Raw genomic sequence first — 21,192 nt, forward strand, 5'->3', positions numbered from 1 at the left:
AGCAAGCATGGTATTTTGTTCTACTTTATTAAAGTCTGTTGTAACTATCAGAATGACCATAAATAATTCTCCATACTTGGATAGAGACTCTTGAGCTACGAGTGCATCTGCAGAAGGGTCATAAAATAGTGCCATTTGGGGAGCTTTGATTAAAATTGGTATTTGTGTGTAGAGGCTGAATATATTCAGTATTCAGTATGACTTTATATACATTCATAATACATGAATGGACATAGGGGATATTTTATTGATGGAATGGAATGGAATGTTTTCACCCCTAGGACTTAAAATGCTAACCTATATTTCTAACAGTTTTCAAAATACATTTGCCTAGAGATTTGGTCTAGAGGAGACAGTATGGCATGATAGAAAGAATGCTATATTGGGAGGCAAAAGGCCAAAGTTTGAATCATGGTGCTGCTATTTTACTACTAAGTCAGTTAATGTCTCTAAACCTTACTTTCTGTGTCTAGAAAATGAAGGAGTTAGAGTAGGAGACTTCATTGTTTCCTTTTGTCTCCCCAATTCTACATAATACTATTATCATTTGAATCTCTTCCTGTTTTCTGACATAGAGGACTGTATATGTTTCAGGGGTTCCTTAAATCATGAATATCAGTAAGAGAAATGCTGTAGATATTCTGAATTATGTAGGGAATGTTAATTCTTTATCATTCAGTATCTTTCTTCTTTTCAACTTTTTCAATAACTGATTAGTATTATCAAGGCAGTTAAGTTACACAGTGGATAGAATGCCAGACGTGTATTGAGTTTGAATCTGGCCTCAGATATTTATAGTCTCTGTTTCCTTATCTGTAAAGTAGGAATAACAATAGGGATATGGAGAGGATCAAAAGAGACAGTATATGTAAAATGTGCCATAGGTTAGCCTTTATTATTATTCTGGTAGGATGGGCCAAAACAGAAAGCACAAGTTTCATGGAGTCCCACCTGATAATGGTCCCAATAAGTAGTTTTCAAATGGAAGACTGACTTATTAACTATAATGAGATTGGGATTTCTCTGAAATTTCCTGCTATGCTGTCTGTCCTAATCAGCAGCACTGATAGTGAAGAGCTTTATATGTATAAAGAAATCCATTCCATAGGTATTGCCTAATACTTTTTTTACGTTCCCATTTCCATGTCTGGTGAACTCTGAAAGTCATAAGGTTACACATGAGCATCTCTCACCATATCCCAAGCATTGCTATTGTTAGGAGAAACTTTATGTTGAAGAAAGGCACAGAAATAGAGAATAGGATCATAAGGCTAAAGAGCCGAGGGGAATCTTAAATGAGGTAATATCTTCATTTTACAGAGGAGGAAATTTACAGAGATACAGTGGCTTGCCCAATGCTACCTAGGGAGAAAGTATTAGGACCATGTCCCTTAGTTTCAAAAGCAGCACTTCTTATACTGCAGCATTTTGCCTACTTACTTTATATTTAATATTAGTTATTCATTATTATTAGCAATTTTAACTTATTGAAACATTTAATCCATTGGACAACATTTTTTGCTTTTGTATTTTTTTAAAGCTCCCATTCCCATTTTCAGCATTGTTTTTAGGCACTTATAAACATAGTGTAAAGATTGTATTAAGCTAAGTTAACATATAGTGTTTTGGTAATACAATATTTTTGCATTTGAAAATCTAGAAGAATTAAGATGGCAATTTGATTTTTTTTTCTTGATAGATCTTTAAGGATTTTCATGAAGGTACCATTAATTTTGGACCCACATACAAATATGATGTTGGCTCAGAAGCTTATGATACAAGTGATAAATGTCGTACCCCAGCCTGGACTGACAGGGTACTATGGTGGAGGAAGAAACATCCTCTTGATAAAACAGGTCAGTGAAAATGAAAGACTTAGAAATGTTGGGCACCTCAGAGTGATAGTTTTTTTAAACAGTCTCATGGGCACTAAGCACCCCTTTTATCCAAAAATCATATCAGATTTTTGTTGTGAAAGATACATAACTCATGCCTAGAATATCCAAAGCCTCTTACGTTGGACATTAAGTTTTGGGAGATAATGTTGGACCATCTCCACCTGGGCTTCCTTTAAGGCATGAGGTCTGCTGCCACACTTTTTTATTTTTCATTGTGCTGCCATCACATTTTAATTCTGTCCAAGGAAAGAGGATGTTAATTTCAAAAGATGTAACTTTGCATCTTTCTCCTTCTTTGGCACTCTTTAATTTTACCCTTTCACGTGCATTTACATATGCATCTTTTATCTAGCTCATTCAAATCTTTGCCTTCTTATTCTATTTGGCTAAATTCTGCCAATTCAAAAGTGAAAAGATGAACATAAGTCAAGATTTAGCTGGGTAGACAGTTTAACTGTTTCAGCACTCAACAGATACTTCTTGTGTGCCCTGCTGGGCATTCAAGATGGATAAAAATTGTGAGAAATGGACATGCTTTTTAACAAGCAAGATACTCAAACTAAGCTTCTCTCATGGGAAATACGCTAGAATTCAGTGCTAGGAAATGTGTACACTCAGATAAAAAAAAGTCCATTTTCTGTCAGTTAATATTTACTCAGCAGTTGTGTCAAGAGCTTGTGCCAAGCTCTTTGAAGTGGGGCTTGTCAGAATAAATATTCTCAGACTCACGGAGCAATTTCATTCCCAAGTTTATTCCCTAAGCAAAATGTTTAATCTCTTGATATAGTGAAAGGTACCATCAAATTTGAATGATAAGCTTGATGGACCTAAAAAGAATTTTATTCCACTTATGCTACAAAGAAATGCAAGCAATATTGAAATTCATGGTGCCCTTTGTTATAATATAAATATATCTGCGTGAGCCCACATCTCCCAAATTTGAACTTATGTGCCGGCATGAATAGTTTGAGATGGTGTTAGCTTAGTATTGGGTTTTTTTGTTTGTTTTTTTAAACCATATTCAATTAAACAAATATGTATTAAAGAAGATGCTATACTAGGCACTATGGATCAAAAAATGAAAAGTAACAGCTACTAGCGTCTTAGGAGGCTACAATCTAATAAGGAAGGGAATAGATACAAAAGATAATTATCATACAAAGAAGAATGTCATTTTGGGCCTAGGCAAAGTGCAGTTAATGGCATTGGAAGTGAGGCAGAGATTGCTTTCTGCTAAGGGTATCAGACAAGGCATCTTCTTAAGTGGATCTTAAAATAACTTCTTAGGTGGGCCTTAAAAGGAAGGAAAGATTCCTGTAGCCAGAGATATGGAGAAAATGAGTGTAGCCTGCAAACATAGACAGGGCAGTTGAATCCAGTTTGAGTAAGTGCATGAAAGGGAAGAAGGAAGTAACATGTCAGTAAAAGTAGGTCAGAGCCAGACTATGTGAAAGATCTTAAATTTCAGTAGTCAATGTTGGATGCTAAGACTTTGTATTTTATCTCCTAGATGATCAAGAGCTACTAAAGATTTTTAACCAAGGAAATCGTATTAAACTTACTTATTAGTTATTTTGGCTGTTATAAATGTTTTTAGGATGTTTGGGGAAGCTGGAAATCATTTAGTAGGCTATTAACAGTAGTCAAGAGGAAGCATAAGGACTTTGAATTGAAGAATAAGAGCTTTGAATGAGGTTGGTCATGATGTGGATTTTATAGAGGTACAATCAATTGATAACTAATCAGATTTAGGGGATGTGGGAGAAGAAATCAAGATGATGATCTGTCTTCTAGCCTGTATGTCTAAAAGGTTAGAGACACCATTACTAAAATTGAAAAGTTAGGAGGGGCAGATTTTATGGATTAGATTAATTTCATTTTGGCCATGTTGAACATATGTGGAAGCTTTTATTCTAGTGATTTAGAAATTTAGTCACTGGAGTCTTTGAAGAGTTTCTTTAGCGGTCTGAGCCATACCACAGGTGTTACTTAAGAAAGTAGAGACAGTAGCAGTTAAAGGAAGAAAGAGAGCTATAGTTATTTTTTTTTTTGGTGGGGTAGGATTATACATACAGATTTTCAATGGAAGTAGAGGATACTAAGAGAACTAAAGTACCTTCCTAGAATAAGGGAAATACCTGTGATGGAATATAAAGATATGAGGAATCAGAAGATCATAAGTGATCTGTATTTGTTTTCTGCCTTGTAAGATGAGAATGATAATTTCATTTCCTAAGTGAAGACTAAATAAACTCACCAGGTATTTTGGAAATAGTGAAGGGATTCATAAATACAATTATCTTCTTCATTTTGGATTTATTTTTAAGTATTATATTTTAATGTATGTGTGTATGTGTGTGTGTGTGAATATATGTACATTTTTTTTAATTGCACATTTCATAAATGGAATATCCTTTTAGCGGGAGAACTCAACCTTCTAGACAATGATTTAAATGTTGACACGAAAATCAAGCATACCTGGTCTCCTGGTGCTCTTATGTACTATGGTCGAGCAGAACTTCAGGCTTCTGATCACAGGTAATGTCCTTTCAGGGGCTCTGATGTCTCAAAATATTTTACCTTCAGATTTTTAATAGCTTGTACTTGGACTTTGTCGTGGTCTCTTACATGATTTGAAAATGCCAGTTCTGATCTCTTACATCTTGGCCAGCTGTCCCACAGCTGGAGGCCTTATGCATAGAGAAAGAAACATTGTTCTCTGTTTGACATGTGAGGATACTATGGGCTACAAAAGAAAGTGTGTCTTTTGTACAGTCCTTTGTCTTTTGTCTTTAGTACAAAGGAGATAGTTGGTGAAGGCAAATGAGAGGGAAAGAGTAGAAATTCTTAGAAATGTAACAAAAACAATATTATACAAGAGCAGCAGCATCCTCTATGCCGAGGGTTCTTAATCTTTTTTTGGTCCTAGGCACCTCTAGCAATCCAGGTGAAGGCTGTTGACCCCTTCTCGAAACAATGATTTGTTATACACATTTATAATTGAATATCATTTAGAGGTTTATGAAAATAGAAAGATGTTAATTATTTTCCCCCTTTCAAATTCAAGGTTCTTAATTAAGAACACATGCTCTACAAGGACTGGAACCAAAAAAGAAAGTGAGTTGGTGATTTAAAAAATGTGTTGACTTTCAGTACAGTTAAAGTAATATGAAGTCACCCTTATTAGACACCTGTTTATTTTTTTTGACTGCCTTGAAATAGAGTTTTGATATGTATATTAATATTTAGAGGTATATTTAGTTACATATATATTTATATACATAAAAGTTTTTAGAATGGTTTCTGTCAGTAGTAATTTCCTTTGCGTGCTTTGGCTGTAACAATCTCTTTCCTACCTCCAGATGCTTGCTCAGTTGACTTTATTTGTATTTCCTTTGATTCCTTTGTTCTTTGGTACAATTTAGAGATAATGCTAATTGTTGGAATATCAAAGAAGCTGGAGCCTAAAATTTATGATAAGGAACTTGTTATGTTTCCTAGAACAGATGATTTTTCAGTAATTCAGACTAGCGTGGGAAAAGAACAATCTGAATTATTGAAAAATATTTAATTATTGGATATTTAATGCTTTAATTGGATCTGATCAAATTAATTTACATATTTCCTCTGAGTATATCGCATTCCATCCAGACTTTTCTCATCCATGATATTTTGTCTGTGTCCCACATAGGTCTTCAATATACATATACTCAATTATATTTTGTGTCTATTTCTTTTTCTGGTAAATCTAATCAGTTTATATTTTTGTAAATATTCATCCACTTCTCTGGATTTCTTTGACAAAGAGACCCGAGTTTCAATTGATAAATGACGGACAAAAGCAGCTACACCCAAAGAAAGAACACTGGGAAACGAATGTGAACTATCTACATTTTTGTTTTTCTTCCCGGGTTATTTATACCTTCTGAATCCAATTCTCCCTGTGCAACAAGAGAACTGTTCGGTTCTGCAAACATATATTGTATCTAGGATATACTGCAACATATCCAACATATATAGGACTGCTTGCCATCTAGGGAGGGGGTAGAGGAAGGGAGGGGAAAAATCGGAACAGAAATGAGTGCAAGGGATAATGTTGTAAAAAAATTACCCTGGCATGGATTCTGTCAATATAAAGTAATGATTAAATAAAAATTTAAAATAGAAAAAAAAATATTCATCCACTTCTCTTAGATTGTCAGATTTTTTTTGTCATATAATTGGGCAAAATAGCTCCTAATCAATTTTTCCCACATTGGTAAAATTCCTCCTTTTCATTTTTGATACTATTGTTTTTTCTTTTAAATCAAATTAACCAATGATTTATCATATATTTTATTATGTTTTTTTTTAATAAAACAAACTCCTAGTTTTATTTATTGTTTTCTTTCAGTTTTATTCATCTCTCCTTTGATTTTCAGGATTTCCAATTTGATGTTTAATTGAGAATTTTAAATTTGTTCCTTTTCTAGGTTTTTTTAGTTGGATACCTCAGTTATATTTTGAAGGCATTAGGGCAATTCAGACTGACTATTTATCCCCTTATGCTCACTATATATAACCAACACATCTCTTTCTAGTCATACATTTTCTGGGCAAAATCTCATGGACTACTTCCTGAATATAGATCATGATTGGAAATAATACCATAATCTATTTATACCTACGTTTTTGGGAATTTTCACTTCCCTTCCCTTTAAAAAAATAAGTAGATTTCTTTCTTTCACATAACTAAAGCTAATGCCTAAGAGGTTTGTATGTGCTCTCATAAAAAGATAAAATTAATAAATTATTTAGGTGCTGCTAAAGTGGTTTTAAAATAATATAGTGGAAAGAACCCTAGATGTCTCTAATGCTTAATTACTGGATGAACAAGAGCATGTCTTTTATAGTTCCTGGGCTTTAACAAGATTGGATTGGATGGCCTTTGAGCTAGCTTCCAATTCTAACCTACTCTAAATTTGTGTTTGGGAACACTCATTTTTGCTCTAAGTTCATCCTTTCCCCTAAAATCTTATTGAAACACATCTGAATCAATGGCATCCAAATTATTTGCAAGCTTTCATAAATGTCTTAATTTCAAAGCTACCAGTTAAAACAAAAGATGGTTGTGCTGTTTCCTAAATGTGATAGCATAAATATTATTTTAAATAGCCTTTTGTGAATTTTTCATCCTCATAAAATTTAAGAACAAAAAGTTCCTTGAGTTTATTGAATTGGAATGCATTGTGAGAAATGGATCACACATGCAGTATATTTATATTCCTGAAAATGCTTTTCTGAAAAAGGAGAATGACTAATGTCTTGAATAGATCTTCTATGGAGGATCTATGGAAGACACTTAAGAATCCCACAGGATGAGAAGTCTTGCAGGGTGGGGGTGGAGGTGGCAAGCAAGGTTGGAGGGTGGGGAGAAGTTGCCATCTGCACGGGAAGAGTAAGCACCTAAAACAAGATAGCCCTGGCTCAATTAAAATAATGATATAATAACAATTAGTTGATCTTAGCCATTCAGCCTAATCAACACTAAATAACATTTCTTTGATGTTTTGATATCAAGAAGGTGTTCTTTTTTTTGCTTTTTATTTCATAGATGCATAGTTTTCAGCATTCACCCTTGCAAAACTTTGTGTTTCAAATTTTTTCTCCCTCTCTCTCAACTCCTCCCTTAGAGAACAAGTAATCCAATATACGTTAAACATATGCAATTTAAGAAAGGGCAAAAAGGACAATTCACTTTCTAGTGATAACTAGTTGAAATTTTTTGGTAGTTTGGTGAAGTGAAAGATTCTCCCTGAGTGCCTTTCTAGTACTCAATCCTATGACTGGAAGTGTGAATATCAGTACTTCTGCCACCCTTTTCCCTTGGTCTGGTCTGTCCCTCAGTTGTTATTGTTGTTTAGTCATTTCAGTCATATCCAATTCTTTGTAAACTCATTTGGAGTTTTCTTGGCCAAAAAAAAAAAAAAAAAAAAAACAAACACTGGAGAGATTTGCTATTGCCTTTTCTAGCTCATTTGACAGATGAGGAAACTGAGGCAAACAGGGTTAAATGACTTGTGCAGAGTCACACATAGTCTGAAGCCACATTTGAGTTCAGGAAAATGAGTCTTTTTGATTCCAGGGCAGGTACTCTGCCTCACCTACCTGCCATTTCTCAGTTAAGTATCACCAATTTATTTCTTAATTGAAAATGAGGAGGGTATACCTTTCCTTCACTACCCAAATGCAAAGTCCTTCATTTTGTCCATAAGCAGCTAAACACTAGGTTGGCTAAGCTTAAGTTATAGTCCTCCATAATTAAACAGTCATTAAGATCCAGCTGAGATGATTATCTTCTAAGGGCTGACTAAATAATTAAAGAGCAGTAATATTCTTCTTCCACATCCTCTTCCACCAAAAAATGAAAACAAAAAAACTTACTCATCCACAAAATAGAAAAGTCAAGGGGGGGGGGGGTCCCTATCTTAGGGACAAATGGTTGGGATTTAAATTTGTCCGGGCAATAAGACTGCACTTCTTTAGCAGTATTCTGTTCAATGAGTTTCTTTCCTTGAAGTCACCTTTGTATTATCTTGTCTGTGTGTTTTATAGGCCCGTGTTGGCAGTTGTGGAAGTGGAAGTCCAAGAAGTGGATGTAGATGCCCGGGAGAGAGTCTTCCAGGAAGTGTCATCTTTCCAAGGACCCCTGGATGCTACAGTGGTAGTAAACTTACAATCACCAACTCTAGAAGAAAAAAATGAGTTCCCTGAGGATTTGCGGGCCGAGCTTATGCAAACCTTAGGGAATTATGGGACCATAATTCTTGTCAGGTAAAAACTGATGAAGGCTAAATCTATGTGTGTTGGCCATCCTGGTACTCGATAGGGGACCACTCATTTCTATTCTTGGCAAGAGCAGGATTTAACCTATTAATTTTTTCCCTCTCTCTTATTTTCTGCCTTCTCCTTGGCCATTCAGCCTAGAATTAAGGGAGAAAATAGGGCCACATTCTTTTCTCTAATTCCTCTTCCCCTTTCCCCCAAAGTAGCATTGAACCCTTTTTGAGGCTTAAAAGAAAGATTGATTATTATATATCTTAAGGAACAAGATTAATGAGTTTAACAACAACATAAATAGGATGTTTACAAGTTTACTGTTGTCTTAAGAATGAGTCATGGCTATACAGGCTATCTGTTGGAATATATATTGATCTTCTATTCTTCATCTCCTTTTTCCTGATTTAACTTACATGCTAGGTCTTATCTTTAAATGTTAGGTGATTTATTTATTTGTTTTGTTTTCTCTCCATCTGGAAAATTTTATCTAATAAGAATAATATATTTGCCTTCTGCAATCTTTTTTCCCCAGTCCTTACATAGGAATCTATGATTTGAAAAGTACATTTTTTTTTCATTGTGGATCTCAGGCTGTATGCCTCCCTCATGCCAGACTCAATTGCCTATATTATAGGTCCTTTTTCCTTGCCCTGATTACCAATATTAGAATAGAGACTCTTTCCTCTCTAACCTTTTAAAGTTATCTCTTTCATACTGCTTTGGGTCTTTGTGTATACCTCATTTATGTTCAGAAAATCTCAATATCCTTGGAAATCCTCTTTTCCCATTTCTTGTCTGCTTCTTCTTCTGCCTTCTCTTTCCCTTCCTCTTCAACTTCTGTTTTTCCTTCCTCTTTTCTCTGGCCTTGTCCCTTTCCTCTTTGTTCTCCCCTGGTCCCCTTCATTCCTTATCTTTCTTCCTTTTCCCCTCATTTCTATTTTCCTTCTCTTCTTCCTCTCTATACTGTGCTTTTCCTTCCCTGCTCATTGTCTCCCATGTATCAAACCCTCTTCCCTAAGAAATGATCCTCTGGAATCCAGGCTTGCACCAGATTGATTTCATTGCTGTAAGACCATTTCTAAAGGAAGAAATTTCCTTTATTGACACAGATTGGAATCTCCTCTGTAGATTTAGCAAAATCCTAGAGAATTATCTGGAGCACTGAATGCTTTTAAGTGATTTGAGTCACAAGACTTACAGCCCAAGTCATTCTCCCACAATGGAAGGTTGTTTATCCATTCCCTATGCTATCTTGTCCTAACAATCTAGTCTTGTATTGGGGAGAAAATTTATGAAGTGACAGTACAAATTAATAGAAAAAAAATTTTTTTTCAGGTCAGAGATTAAACTGGAACTTGATTCGGCAGCTAGTTCTGCCCTTTTTTTTCATTCATCTTATAAACTCCTTTTGTTTGTGTCACTTCTTTCTAGGATCAATCAAGGGCAAATGTTGGTGACTTTTGCAGATAGCCGGTCAGCCCTTAATGTCTTAGATGTGGATGGTATGAAGGTAAATCTCTGTGGGGAGGGTCTATAGCCTATAGATTTCTGTGTGTGATATTTCCTCCCATTATTTTTTCCATCTTTTGGGCTTATAAGAGTAACTATTCCCTTACCTCAGTAATGAACAATGGCTTCTTTACTTAACCAAAGCTTACTAGGTGAGTTTAAATGCCTCACCTCAGGTCACACAACTAAGACATAAATTTTCCACTGAGCTGCCTAAGTGACCTTCATCTACAATTCTTTACACAGGAATCTGCTTTTTTTTTTTTTTTTGAGCTTATTCTTGCTGAGTGTGTTATACATTAAATGGTAGGAATTTGTCATTTGTCAGGAATAAGGGACAGAGCAATCTAGACATGAGGAATTACATGATTGAAGGCACATAAATGGGATGTGCCATAGCGGAAATATAAAGTTTCAGTTTGAACAACATAGAGCACACTGATAGAGGAGTGATGTGAGAGAATATTGGAAAAACTGGGTGGTGCTTACATTTTGGACAGCCTTGCACTCCTTTACTACAAAGTTTACTCAAGTGATTTAGAGCTATTGAACAATCAACTTGATAAGTATTTAATAAACATCTAGCATGTGCCCGTTATCTTGTGAGGGGATAGAAAGGGAAACGAAATTATCTCTACTCAAGGATTTCACATTGTATTGGGGGAGACAGCATGTACACAGATGAGGTGATAGAGTAATTTCAGAGAGAGAGCACTATAAGCTCTGAGCTTCTTTTGAATCTCCTAAGTTCAAAGACCTCATGTAGGAGTTAACTGAGCTGAAAATTGAAGGAATCTAAGGATGCTAAGAGGCCAACAGGAAAAGAGAGTACACATTCTAAGGTGGAGAAGAAAGATGGAATGTTATATGTGAAGGAACACCTCATAGATCAATTTGGCTAGATCTTAGCTTAAGTGATGGGGAATAATAGGTCATGAATCTTGAAAGCTAATGTGGAGCCAGATTCTGAAGAATTTAAATGTCCAGTGAAGAATTTACATTTTTTAATCTTAAAGGCAATAGGAAGCCAATCATTGAATCTTTTTGAGCAGGATTAGCTTTAGAAAGATCATTTTGGCAGCTGTATGTAGGATGGAATAAAGAAGGTGGGAATAAACAAAGCTATTTCAATAGTTCAAGTAGGTGGTCATGAGAATTAGGATAGAGTGGGGACAAAGGGGGAGCCATAGAGAAGGATGCTAGAAAAATTGGCAAAGATGATAAAATTTGACAATCGACTAGACATGCTAGGTGAGAGAAATCAAAGATGACACAAAGTTTCAAACATGGAAAACCAAATGGTGGTGCCATAGACATAAATTGGAAAATCATTTAGGAAGAAGGTTTTTGATGAAAGATAATTTCCATTTTTAGATACATTGACCCACTGACTAATGAAATATCCAAGGGAAGGTGTCTAGCATGTCTAGAGTTGCAGGTCAACTACTTGGGGATAAGGCCAAGATTGAAGATAATCGTTTGTCAATCATTTGCAGAGAGATGCTGCTTGAAGATAATGGGAATAAATAAGATTTGTGAAAGAGGAGAGTATAGTAGGAAGAAGAAAACAGGATAGAGATCTAAACTTTGTGGACTTAAGCCCATGTCAGGAAGGAAAGGCTGGTAGTAAAGGTAAGAAAAGGATTTGGTATCTCTGAAATGAAAGAAGAATCCTGAAGAAGGAAGTAGTCAGTAGCATAGAGTTGAAGAAGACAGAGATGAGATTATTTGCTCAAGTTTTGCAAAATAAAAATAAATAAATAAAACTAAACATCATTGCATCCTTGTCTGATATACACATCTCCACTTAGAGGAGGGAAATGCATTTCATTATCTTGTTCTCCAGGATTGAGATTGGTCATTACAATTAAGCTGCCTTGAAGTGTAAATTTCACTTATATTCTTGTAATCATTTTTTCCTGTTCTCCTGATTCTTGCTTTGTACAACATCACTTTATACACATCTTCTCACATCAGTCAATCAGTAAACATATATTAAGCAGTTTTTATGCAGGTGCTAAACACCAGGAATACAAAAAGAGAAGAAAGTGCTTGTTTTGAATACTTCATGACTATCCTTTCTGACAACACTAATATATTTATTTTTTCATCTATTCCATTTATTTCCTTTTTGATCACTTCCCAATTGATGGGTGCCTACTTGGTTCCCATTTTTTGCTACTACAAAAATGCTGTTGTAACCTTTTCTGTTCAACACTTTTTTCCTTATGCTGAGGTTCAGTTAGGATCTAAATATCTTGATTTAACTGAAATGTTACCTATTCTTCAGCTTCCCATTGCATGTAAATATTTTAGAATTTAAAGTATTCCTTTTTTAAAGTAATATTTTATTTCTTCCACAACTACATGTAAAAACAATTTTAACATTCCTTTTTTTTTTTAATCTTGAATTCCAAATTCTCTCTCTCCTTTTTTCCTTTCTCCCCTCTCTTGAGACAGTTAGCAATTTGATATAGGTGGTACATGTGTAGTCATGCAAAATATTTCCATAGACATTTTTTGGAAGAAAACTTGAAGCAGAAAAAGAAAAAAAGAAAGTGGAAAAATAATATGCCTATATTCAGACTCATACCAATTCATTCTTTAGAGGCAAATAGCATTTTTTATCATGAGTCTTTTGAGATAGTCTTGGGAGAACAGCCAAGTCATTCACAATTAGTCGTCGTACAACTTTGTTATTACTGTGTACGATGTTCTCCTAGTTCTGCTTATTTCACTCTGCATCTATTCATGCAAATCTTTCCAAGTTTTTCTGAAATCAGCGTGTAGAGCATGATTCTTAACTTTTCTTGTTTCATGGACCCCTTTGGCTATCTGGTGAAGCCTTTATATTCCTTCTTGGGATAATGTTTTTAAATGCATAAAGTACATAGAAATTTTGAAAAACTATCATTATAAAATAAAAACCAAGTTTACAGATAGGGTTAGAAAGCCCCATTTCTACTATTGTTTGGAGAGCTGCAGATGAATAAAACAATTCTAAAGTACCACCTCACAAGTGTCAGCTTGACTTAACCTGACAGAAAAAGAAAAAAAAATTGTGGGGCAGCTATAGGTGGCACAGTGGACAGAGCACCAGCTCTCAAGTCAGAAGGATTTGAGTTCAAATATGATTTCAAACACTTAACACTTACTAGCTTATGTGATACTGGGTAAGTCACAACCTCAATTGCCTTGCACACCTTCCCCCCCCCCCCCCCCCCCCCCCCCCCCCCCCCCAGCCAAAAAAAAAAAAGATAAATATTGGAGGGGTTTTGGGTAAATTGATGCATTTATGCTCCACTAATGGTGGAATTTTGAATTGATTCAACCATTCTGTAAAGCAATGCATATTCTTTGACACAGCAAATACTATGATTCCGTATCCCAATAAAAGGACCTATATGTACAAAAATATTAAAGCAGTTTTTTTCTGGTGGCAAAGAATTAGAAATTTAAAGAATGTCCAATAATTGGGAAATGGCTAAACAAATTATAATATGATTGTAATGGAATATTGTTTATTGTAACAAATGATAAGCAATATGCTCTCAAAAAAACCTGGAAAGATTTAACATTACCTTTTGCAAAGTGAAATGAACAGAACTAGGGTATCATTTTTACATAGTAACAATACTGAATGATCAGTGAATAATATAGCAATTTTTGGCAATATAATAACGATACAAGAAATTCTGAAGGACTTAAGTTGAAAAATGCTATCCATACCCACAGCAAGAAGTGATAAGAGTCTGCATATACTAAGCATACTTTTTTTTTTTGCCTTTTTTGTCTGTTTTCATTTACAATGTGACTAATATGTAAGTATGTTTTACATGATTACATGTGTATAACTTGTATCAAATTATTTACTTTCTCAATGTGGGGGAGGGGAAGAAAGAATTTGGAACACAAAATTTTTAAAAATGAGTGCTAAAAATTGCGTTGGTTTTTTTTTTACATGTAATTGGGGAAAAATAAAATAATAACAATAATAAAATGAAATCTGATTTAGTGTGACACATTTGTGATAAATTCATTTAACTTCTTTCTGTATTCACTTAACCTCTGGCCTAGTTTCCTCAGCTAGAAAATGGGACTTATTTAAGTACCTTCTTTTTAGGGTTGTTGTGAGGATAAAAATGAGATGTTTGCCAAACACTTAGCACAATGCCTGACACAGAGTAGGTGCTTAATAAATATTTATTCCCTTCCTTCTTTCCCTAAAAACTAACATGTTTAATATCTTCCTGCTTTTTCAGGTAAAAGGTAGGGCAGTGAAGATCAGACCAAAAACAAAGGATTGGCTAAAAGGTCTTCAAGAAGAAATTGTCCGGAAACGAGATAGCATTGTATCTATGTCCCCCACGGCCAATTCCTGTTTGTTAGAAGAAAACTTTGACTTCTCCAGTTTGGACTATGAATCAGAAGGTTAGCAGCTATCCAGTGACCTCCTTATGGGCAGTGGTGGGGAAGGAAAAACAATCCCAACTTTAAAATTGGAGGTTGGATAGAATCAAGAAGTAAAGAGTTTTCTTGTTGTTGTTTTTTTATAATCTCTTTGGGTTATTCTTATTTCCTTAGTGATAGGAACAACCAATGTCCATGTGTAGGAATTGTGTCATATACATAGACACATCTTGGAAGATTCCAAAAACCACGTTGAGGTTCTGTAGTTTAGAGCTGTAGGAGGTGTGTATGGTAATTTGATAGTCACAATAAGCAGTACTGTAGTAGTTTCAAATGTAGTTATGTGTGTTTTGGAAGTTTCCTCAAACTGTATGTATATAGAAAACTGGCCTTAAAGTTGAAATGAGTTCTGTTGCAAAAAATGAAATGAGCTCCTTTCATCTTAGAGATTGTTTTGTTTTCTCTTTGTAGGAGACATTCTTGATGAGGATGAGGACTATTTGATCGATGAACAACAGCCCACTTTCCTCACTGACACAGAATTGTCAGGGGATGATTATTTGGAAGCCTCAGGCTCTTCCACAGCAGGAGCACCTCCCAGCAAGTCTCCAGCATTGACTAAAAAGAAATCTCGCCCATACAAAGGTAGCTTGGAGGACCTTTCTGTCCAGTCCTTGGGACACTCTGGTCTTGGGTTATAGTTTCTCTTTCTCAGGCTGCCATTTCCTAATTTCAGAGAGTAAAATGCCAAAAGAAGTCTGCCAGAACAGTATCCTACTGTACACAGAAGTATAATAGATAAAATAGCATTTACCTCTATATATACATGTTTCACATGTGTAATGAATATGCACACATACATACACATGGGGCAGAGAAGAATTGGATAATTTCATATAGTGCAGATTTCAGTGTTCAGTCTATTTGACATAATTCCATAAACAACAATAGGTTACTTCTCACAGTAGTAAGGATTTTGACAGTGGTGAGCTCATAAAGTATGAGCATGTACATTCAGCTATTGTAGAGGTCCTTCTGTACCAGAATCCCTTTGTGAAAGGTCCTGAATATTGAGCATGGGAATAGTCAAGGTGATATTACTTCTTAAGGAGTTTTGTGTAGAGGATGTATAGAGATGTTTAGAGGAGCAGCAAGGAAGTCCTTGTGGACTGTTTCAGATTTCATAAACTTATAGAGGATTCTCCATTCAGAAGAACTTCTGCCCTCTTAACTAGAGATACAGACATTACTGAAAACATGATAGTCCTTAAAGAAAAAAGGCTTTTTTCTCAATGTAACATTACTCATCCAAAAACACATCAGTTTTCTAAATGTCTCTGTTAAATGGTGGACAGTATTCAGCTGGAGAGGACTGTTGAAGTCTTAATCCTGTTAACTTGATCTTATTATGCCATCTGGTGAAAATGTATATATTGGGGTTGTTGAGTATTTAGTGTTTAAAAGAAAAATAGGGACTTTTGTGCATCTAATTACATCCTTCATCTAGTTGAAGAAATTGAGTTTCTCCTCCTCTCCCCCAACTTTAGTCTGAGGTACATGGATTTTAAAATTAAGCTGTCATAGTCAAGAGCCTGGTAGTACAAGGCAGCTAGGCTGTGCAATAGTTTAGCATTGGGCTTAGAGTGAGGAATAAGTCAGTCTCACTAGCCCAGTGTGATTCTGGGCAAGTTACTTAACCTCTGCCTGCCTCAGTTTCCTCAATTGTAAAATGGGGATAATAACACCCCTTACTTCCCAAAAGTGTTGTGAAAATAAAATATTTGTACAACGCCTGGCACATAATAGGCACCATATAAATTCTTATCATCTTCCCTTTCCCTTGTGTGAAGGGAAAGGACTTAAATACATTTTGGATTTTATGTCTTATCTCTTCTGCCTATGTGACAAAGCAGAAGAAATGTTTCTCTCTTATTGTTTTAACTCTGTCAAGTATTTAAATTCCAAATACTAAGCCCTGATGAAAACTTTTAATTACTGGCTTTGTCCCAACAGAGAGAACAGGAACGTTTAATTTCCACCTGACAAATAAATGAGAATGGCTTTAGCCTCTTGAAAATCACCAATTTAGGAGTCCTGGTTTTCAGCAGTTTTTACAACACTCTTTTTTGTGGTGAACTATTGTTCCTTTCAAACTGCAGCAACTTCCAAAATTCTGAATCTCTTGGTATATTTGCCAAACTAACTGTATCTTGGGTTCACTGAATGTTCCAAGCAGGCATTGATATTCATCCTCATCCCTCCCTTCCCTTTGTCCTTCCTCCAACCTCTCATCCTTCAAAAGCGTGGGCAGGTAGCAATCAGTTATCCTGCAGGAATGCTGACTTTTTCAGCTGGCTTTCTTTTCTCCAAATGGTCCTGCTCCCTCCCCCTTTCCATATTCTTCAACCTCTGTTACTCATGCTTTTAAAAAGAGCTGACATTTTGACCTTTCTGAGAGTCTTACATTTTTGAATGCCCATCTTCTTCATATTCCGCCATGTCCTCCAGATGATGCCGACCTGGCAGAATTAAAGCAGGAGCTGGAAGCTGTTGGGGACTTCCGCCATCGTTCTCCAAGCAGGTCTCTGTCTGTTCCTAACAGGCCTCGGCCACCTCACCCACCACAGAGACCCCCCCCTCCAAGTAAGACTTCACTTGCTCTTAGTTTGCCACAATGCCTGCTGGGAATACTTGCCTCTGTATTATCAGTGGGGAAAAAAAATACAGAATCCAGGTATCTTTTGAACTGTTTGTTTTTGCACAATCATTTATTTTCCTTTTTTATTGTGAAACAACTCAAAGAGTATTGCTGTTGAAACCAATGTCATGTTAGCTGTCTCTGGGATAGCACAAGACATTTCCAGGAGTAACTGAAGTGATGGATTTTTCAGAACTGTTATTTATTCTAGCCTTTTCACTTTTAAGAAGAAATCACCCCAGCAGGGAATTTCCTTACTTTTAGTCACAGCTAATTGATTCTCTTCCCCCCCCATCTCATCACTGGAGGTCAGACTTTGTCTCCCTTATTCTGTATGCTTAATGGCCACCAATTTTTGTCTTCACTGTATTAAAACTGTATAAATCTGGTAAAGAATGAAATGTCACATTGTAAAATAGATCTGGTAATCCCAGTCCTGATCCTATTTGTGTGACATGGAAGTCCCTGAGCTTCAGTTTTCTCATCTCTTAGATGAAGGAAATGGATTAGAGGGTTATCTTTATCCCATCCAACTCATCATGTATGGTTCTATGTTGTTTATTTAAATAGTATTGTATGCTATAATTCAGGTACTGACGCTGTCTTCCGTCAGTAGTATTCTAGTAGGGATGTGGCTGTTAATAACCTCTACTTAGACTAGAAAAACATGTCACTTGATAGAGTTCTAGTGGCCTTCTTTAGCTTTCTAAAAATGACTCCTTTGCCCATAATGCTACTTTTGGCTTTCTGAAAATATAATTTTGACCTGCCTTTTTCTGTTTTCTGTTTTTCCCCCCCCCTTTTTTTTTTTTGAGAGAAGCAGTGTTGCTTTTTTGTCTGTCCTTTAAAAAAAATAAAACAGAGACTTTCATATTCTCTGATTCTGATAATTGGATTTTTCATTAGCCTTTGTTCATTCCAAAGCTATCTCAATTGCAGAAGAAAACTGAATTACAAGACTTTTTGTTGGAAAAAAAAATTCTAACCATAAACTGAGAAGTTAAATTTCTCACTAGGTAGTTAGTACCTATCCTAGCTGAATTATAGTAATCTATTACTGAATGAAAAGGGGGAAATCACTGGCAAGTGATACATTTCTTTATCTATGAATGCTTAAGTGCCAAATAAGTAATATTACCAAAAAAGGTCTTGCTTCTAATTTTCTAGACCATTCAGCCTTGTTCTCTTGATGGCTCATTGGACCTTTCATCATACCTTTGAACATTAAGATTTGAGGATGTACCTTTTTTTTTCTTCCAGCTGGTTTGATGGTGAAAAAGTCTGCTTCTGATGCATCTATTTCCTGTGGCACTCATGGGCAATATTCCATCTTACAGACAGCTAAACTTCTTCCAGGAGCACCTCAGCAGCCAGTGAGTTCTTCCTTTTTCTCAGTCCAAAATGGTGAAATCCCAATTCCAAGAGTTGTTCTTATGCCTTGTTTCCCACTCTGGAGTTGAGATGAGATTATGTTTAGTTAACAGAAGTTTAAAATTCTTTTTAATTCAATAAACACATCAGATACCTCCTTGATACAAAGGTACTGTGCTGGATTTTAAAACAGACATATTTTCTTCCTTTTTCTTGCACAAAAACAAAATAACTCAACTCATTCTGCTATACTATAAATAGTGGATTTTTTCATTTGGACTTTTAAAAAGTTTGAGTATAGAAAGTTTTTTTGTTTTGTTTTCTTTTTTTGCTGAAGCAATTGGGGTTAAGTGACTTGCCCAAGGTCACACAGCTAGGAAATGTTAAGTGTCTGAGTCCAGATTTGAACTCAGCTCCTCCTGACTTCAGGGCTGGTGCTCTATTCACCGCACCACCCAAGAAAGTTTTTCTTAAAGAAAAATACTCTCCAGAATGCCAAGTTAATACAAAGCTACTCTGTGTATAATTGCTTTGTAGTTTTTGTAAACTCATTACTGCTTCTCTTCTACTAATCGATATAAAAAAGAGAGGGTTGATTGCTTTAAAACCCCATGTCCACTGGATTTTGGAGATAGTAGCATCAGCTCAAGTTTGTTTTCCCTTCATTTGTTTTATTCGTGGATGCCTAGAAGATTAGAGCAGAGCCAAACAATAGGAAAATCTAGAAACCTGACAAATGTTTTCTCTTGTATTCATTCAATAAACAATAAATATCTATTTTATTGTTTATGTCTTCCCTAGCACTTAGATTCTCCATACAACTAATGTTTTCTCTTGTATTCATTCAATAAAGATTAGATATCCATTCCCATATGGAACTTTTAAAGTCAAGTGGGAGGGCAGTGGTGGTAAAAGTAGGATGGCAAGATTATAATATATGCTAAATGCAAAAAAACAAGGATATATGATATCCAAGGTGGAGAAAGGTGATTATTAGTGGAGCAGAGCTATCTTGGAATGCTTCATGGAGGTTGCATTTGAACTGGGTTTTCAGCCAAGTGGCATTTCAGTAGTTAGGAGGATGTCCTCCTCCTATGTCCTGCCACAGGAAACAATTTTAGTAATGGAACAGAGATTGGAAGGTGTAGGGTGTGCATAAGGAAATTTTGAGTGACCTGGCTAATCTATAATATATATGGAAAACTGTGAGATAAAAAGGGGAAGGAGCTTGAGTGTTGGGCTAAGATATTTGAACATTTTTCTTACGCAATCTAGGAGCTACAGCAGTTAAAGGTATTTAAACAAAGGTATCAGATTTATATTTAAGGAAATTTTTTTTTCTTTAAAGGATTGTCAGTAACAATTTAGGAGAAACTTTGTGCTACATATGATAATTGAATCTGATTGGGTTCAACTGGCAATGCTCATTATGTTCTGCTGTGAAGATTTTGCTTACAAAATTACTGATCTCCTTTTCCTTTTGTGTTTATCTAAAAGCCAAAAGCCAGGACTGGGATAAGTAAACCATATAATGTCAAACAGATCAAAACTACTAATGCTCAAGAAGCTGAGGAAGCCATTCGGTGCCTCATGGAAGCAAAAGGAGGTGAGTTGAGTAGCCCATTAGGTTTTTAAATCATTAGTTAGCTACAAGGCTTCAGTTTTTTTTTCTTCTCCCTCCAACCAAGAACCATGACTTGAAAAAGAACTGCATTTTCCTTTTGGAAATGAAACTTTGTATTCCCTAATGTCCTTGGTATTCTCTACAATTCCACTCAAAAGAGATTTCACTTCTATTACTTTTGAGTTTAGAATTTGGCCATTTTAAGGTTCATTTTCTCTCTTTAAAAGAATATATGGTATTCAAAAGCCCTTGTATATAACATACAATTTTGATTACGGCAGTATGAGCAATGCAAGACCGTTAATTCTGTTGGTTCTGTGATCATAAGGCATTGGTGGCTCCATTTGCCATTTATGACATATAAAGCTGCTCTTTCGAGGCACGCCAGAGAATAACTGGACAACACAGACTCTCATCATTTTCTTAGGTCTGTGATCTCACCTGGAGTTTCACCATCACTTTTCCCCATTAGTTGTGTTTTGTGATTCTCAGTTTGAAATAGTTACATTTCACTTTGGCAAATCGATTCCATTCTCTGTGCATACAGTTTAATGTCACCATCTAGGTTTACGACTCTATCAGAGAGATGTTTGTTGTTGTTATAAAACAACAAAAACGCTTTTAGTGGAAGTAATTCCATTCACTGGAGATTGGAATCTTCCCAGTACCTTCACATTTACCTCTATTGTAGGAGGTCAGTGTGAACAGCTGAGGCAGAGGACCTTTCTACCAAGAATCCTTTTTATCAAGAGTGCTTATGCTACTGGATCTCCAAAGTGCTACTGGATCATGTATTTATACTAAATCTTTGACCCAAGTGGTGAGCCTCAAGTTGACGAGAACCACCATGCTGCTTGAGGCCC

General features: G+C 35.7%; 1 protein-coding gene across 1 annotated transcript in view; it reads left to right on the plus strand.

The window, feature by feature from the left end:
- Positions 1-21,192, plus strand: part of SYNJ2 (synaptojanin 2) — a 134,190-nt gene that overhangs the window by 105,816 nt on the left and 7,182 nt on the right. The window contains exons 17-25 of the mRNA XM_051998026.1: positions 1,700-1,856; positions 4,319-4,436; positions 8,493-8,711; positions 10,149-10,227; positions 14,489-14,657; positions 15,108-15,281; positions 17,145-17,279; positions 18,595-18,707; positions 20,203-20,311. Of these exons, the coding sequence (XP_051853986.1) occupies positions 1,700-1,856; positions 4,319-4,436; positions 8,493-8,711; positions 10,149-10,227; positions 14,489-14,657; positions 15,108-15,281; positions 17,145-17,279; positions 18,595-18,707; positions 20,203-20,311 (1,273 nt within the window). The remainder of the gene's footprint in view (positions 1-1,699; positions 1,857-4,318; positions 4,437-8,492; positions 8,712-10,148; positions 10,228-14,488; positions 14,658-15,107; positions 15,282-17,144; positions 17,280-18,594; positions 18,708-20,202; positions 20,312-21,192) is intronic.

The sequence above is a fragment of the Antechinus flavipes genome, chromosome 4 (genome assembly GCF_016432865.1).
Source record: "Antechinus flavipes isolate AdamAnt ecotype Samford, QLD, Australia chromosome 4, AdamAnt_v2, whole genome shotgun sequence".
Lineage (NCBI taxonomy): Eukaryota > Metazoa > Chordata > Mammalia > Dasyuromorphia > Dasyuridae > Antechinus > Antechinus flavipes.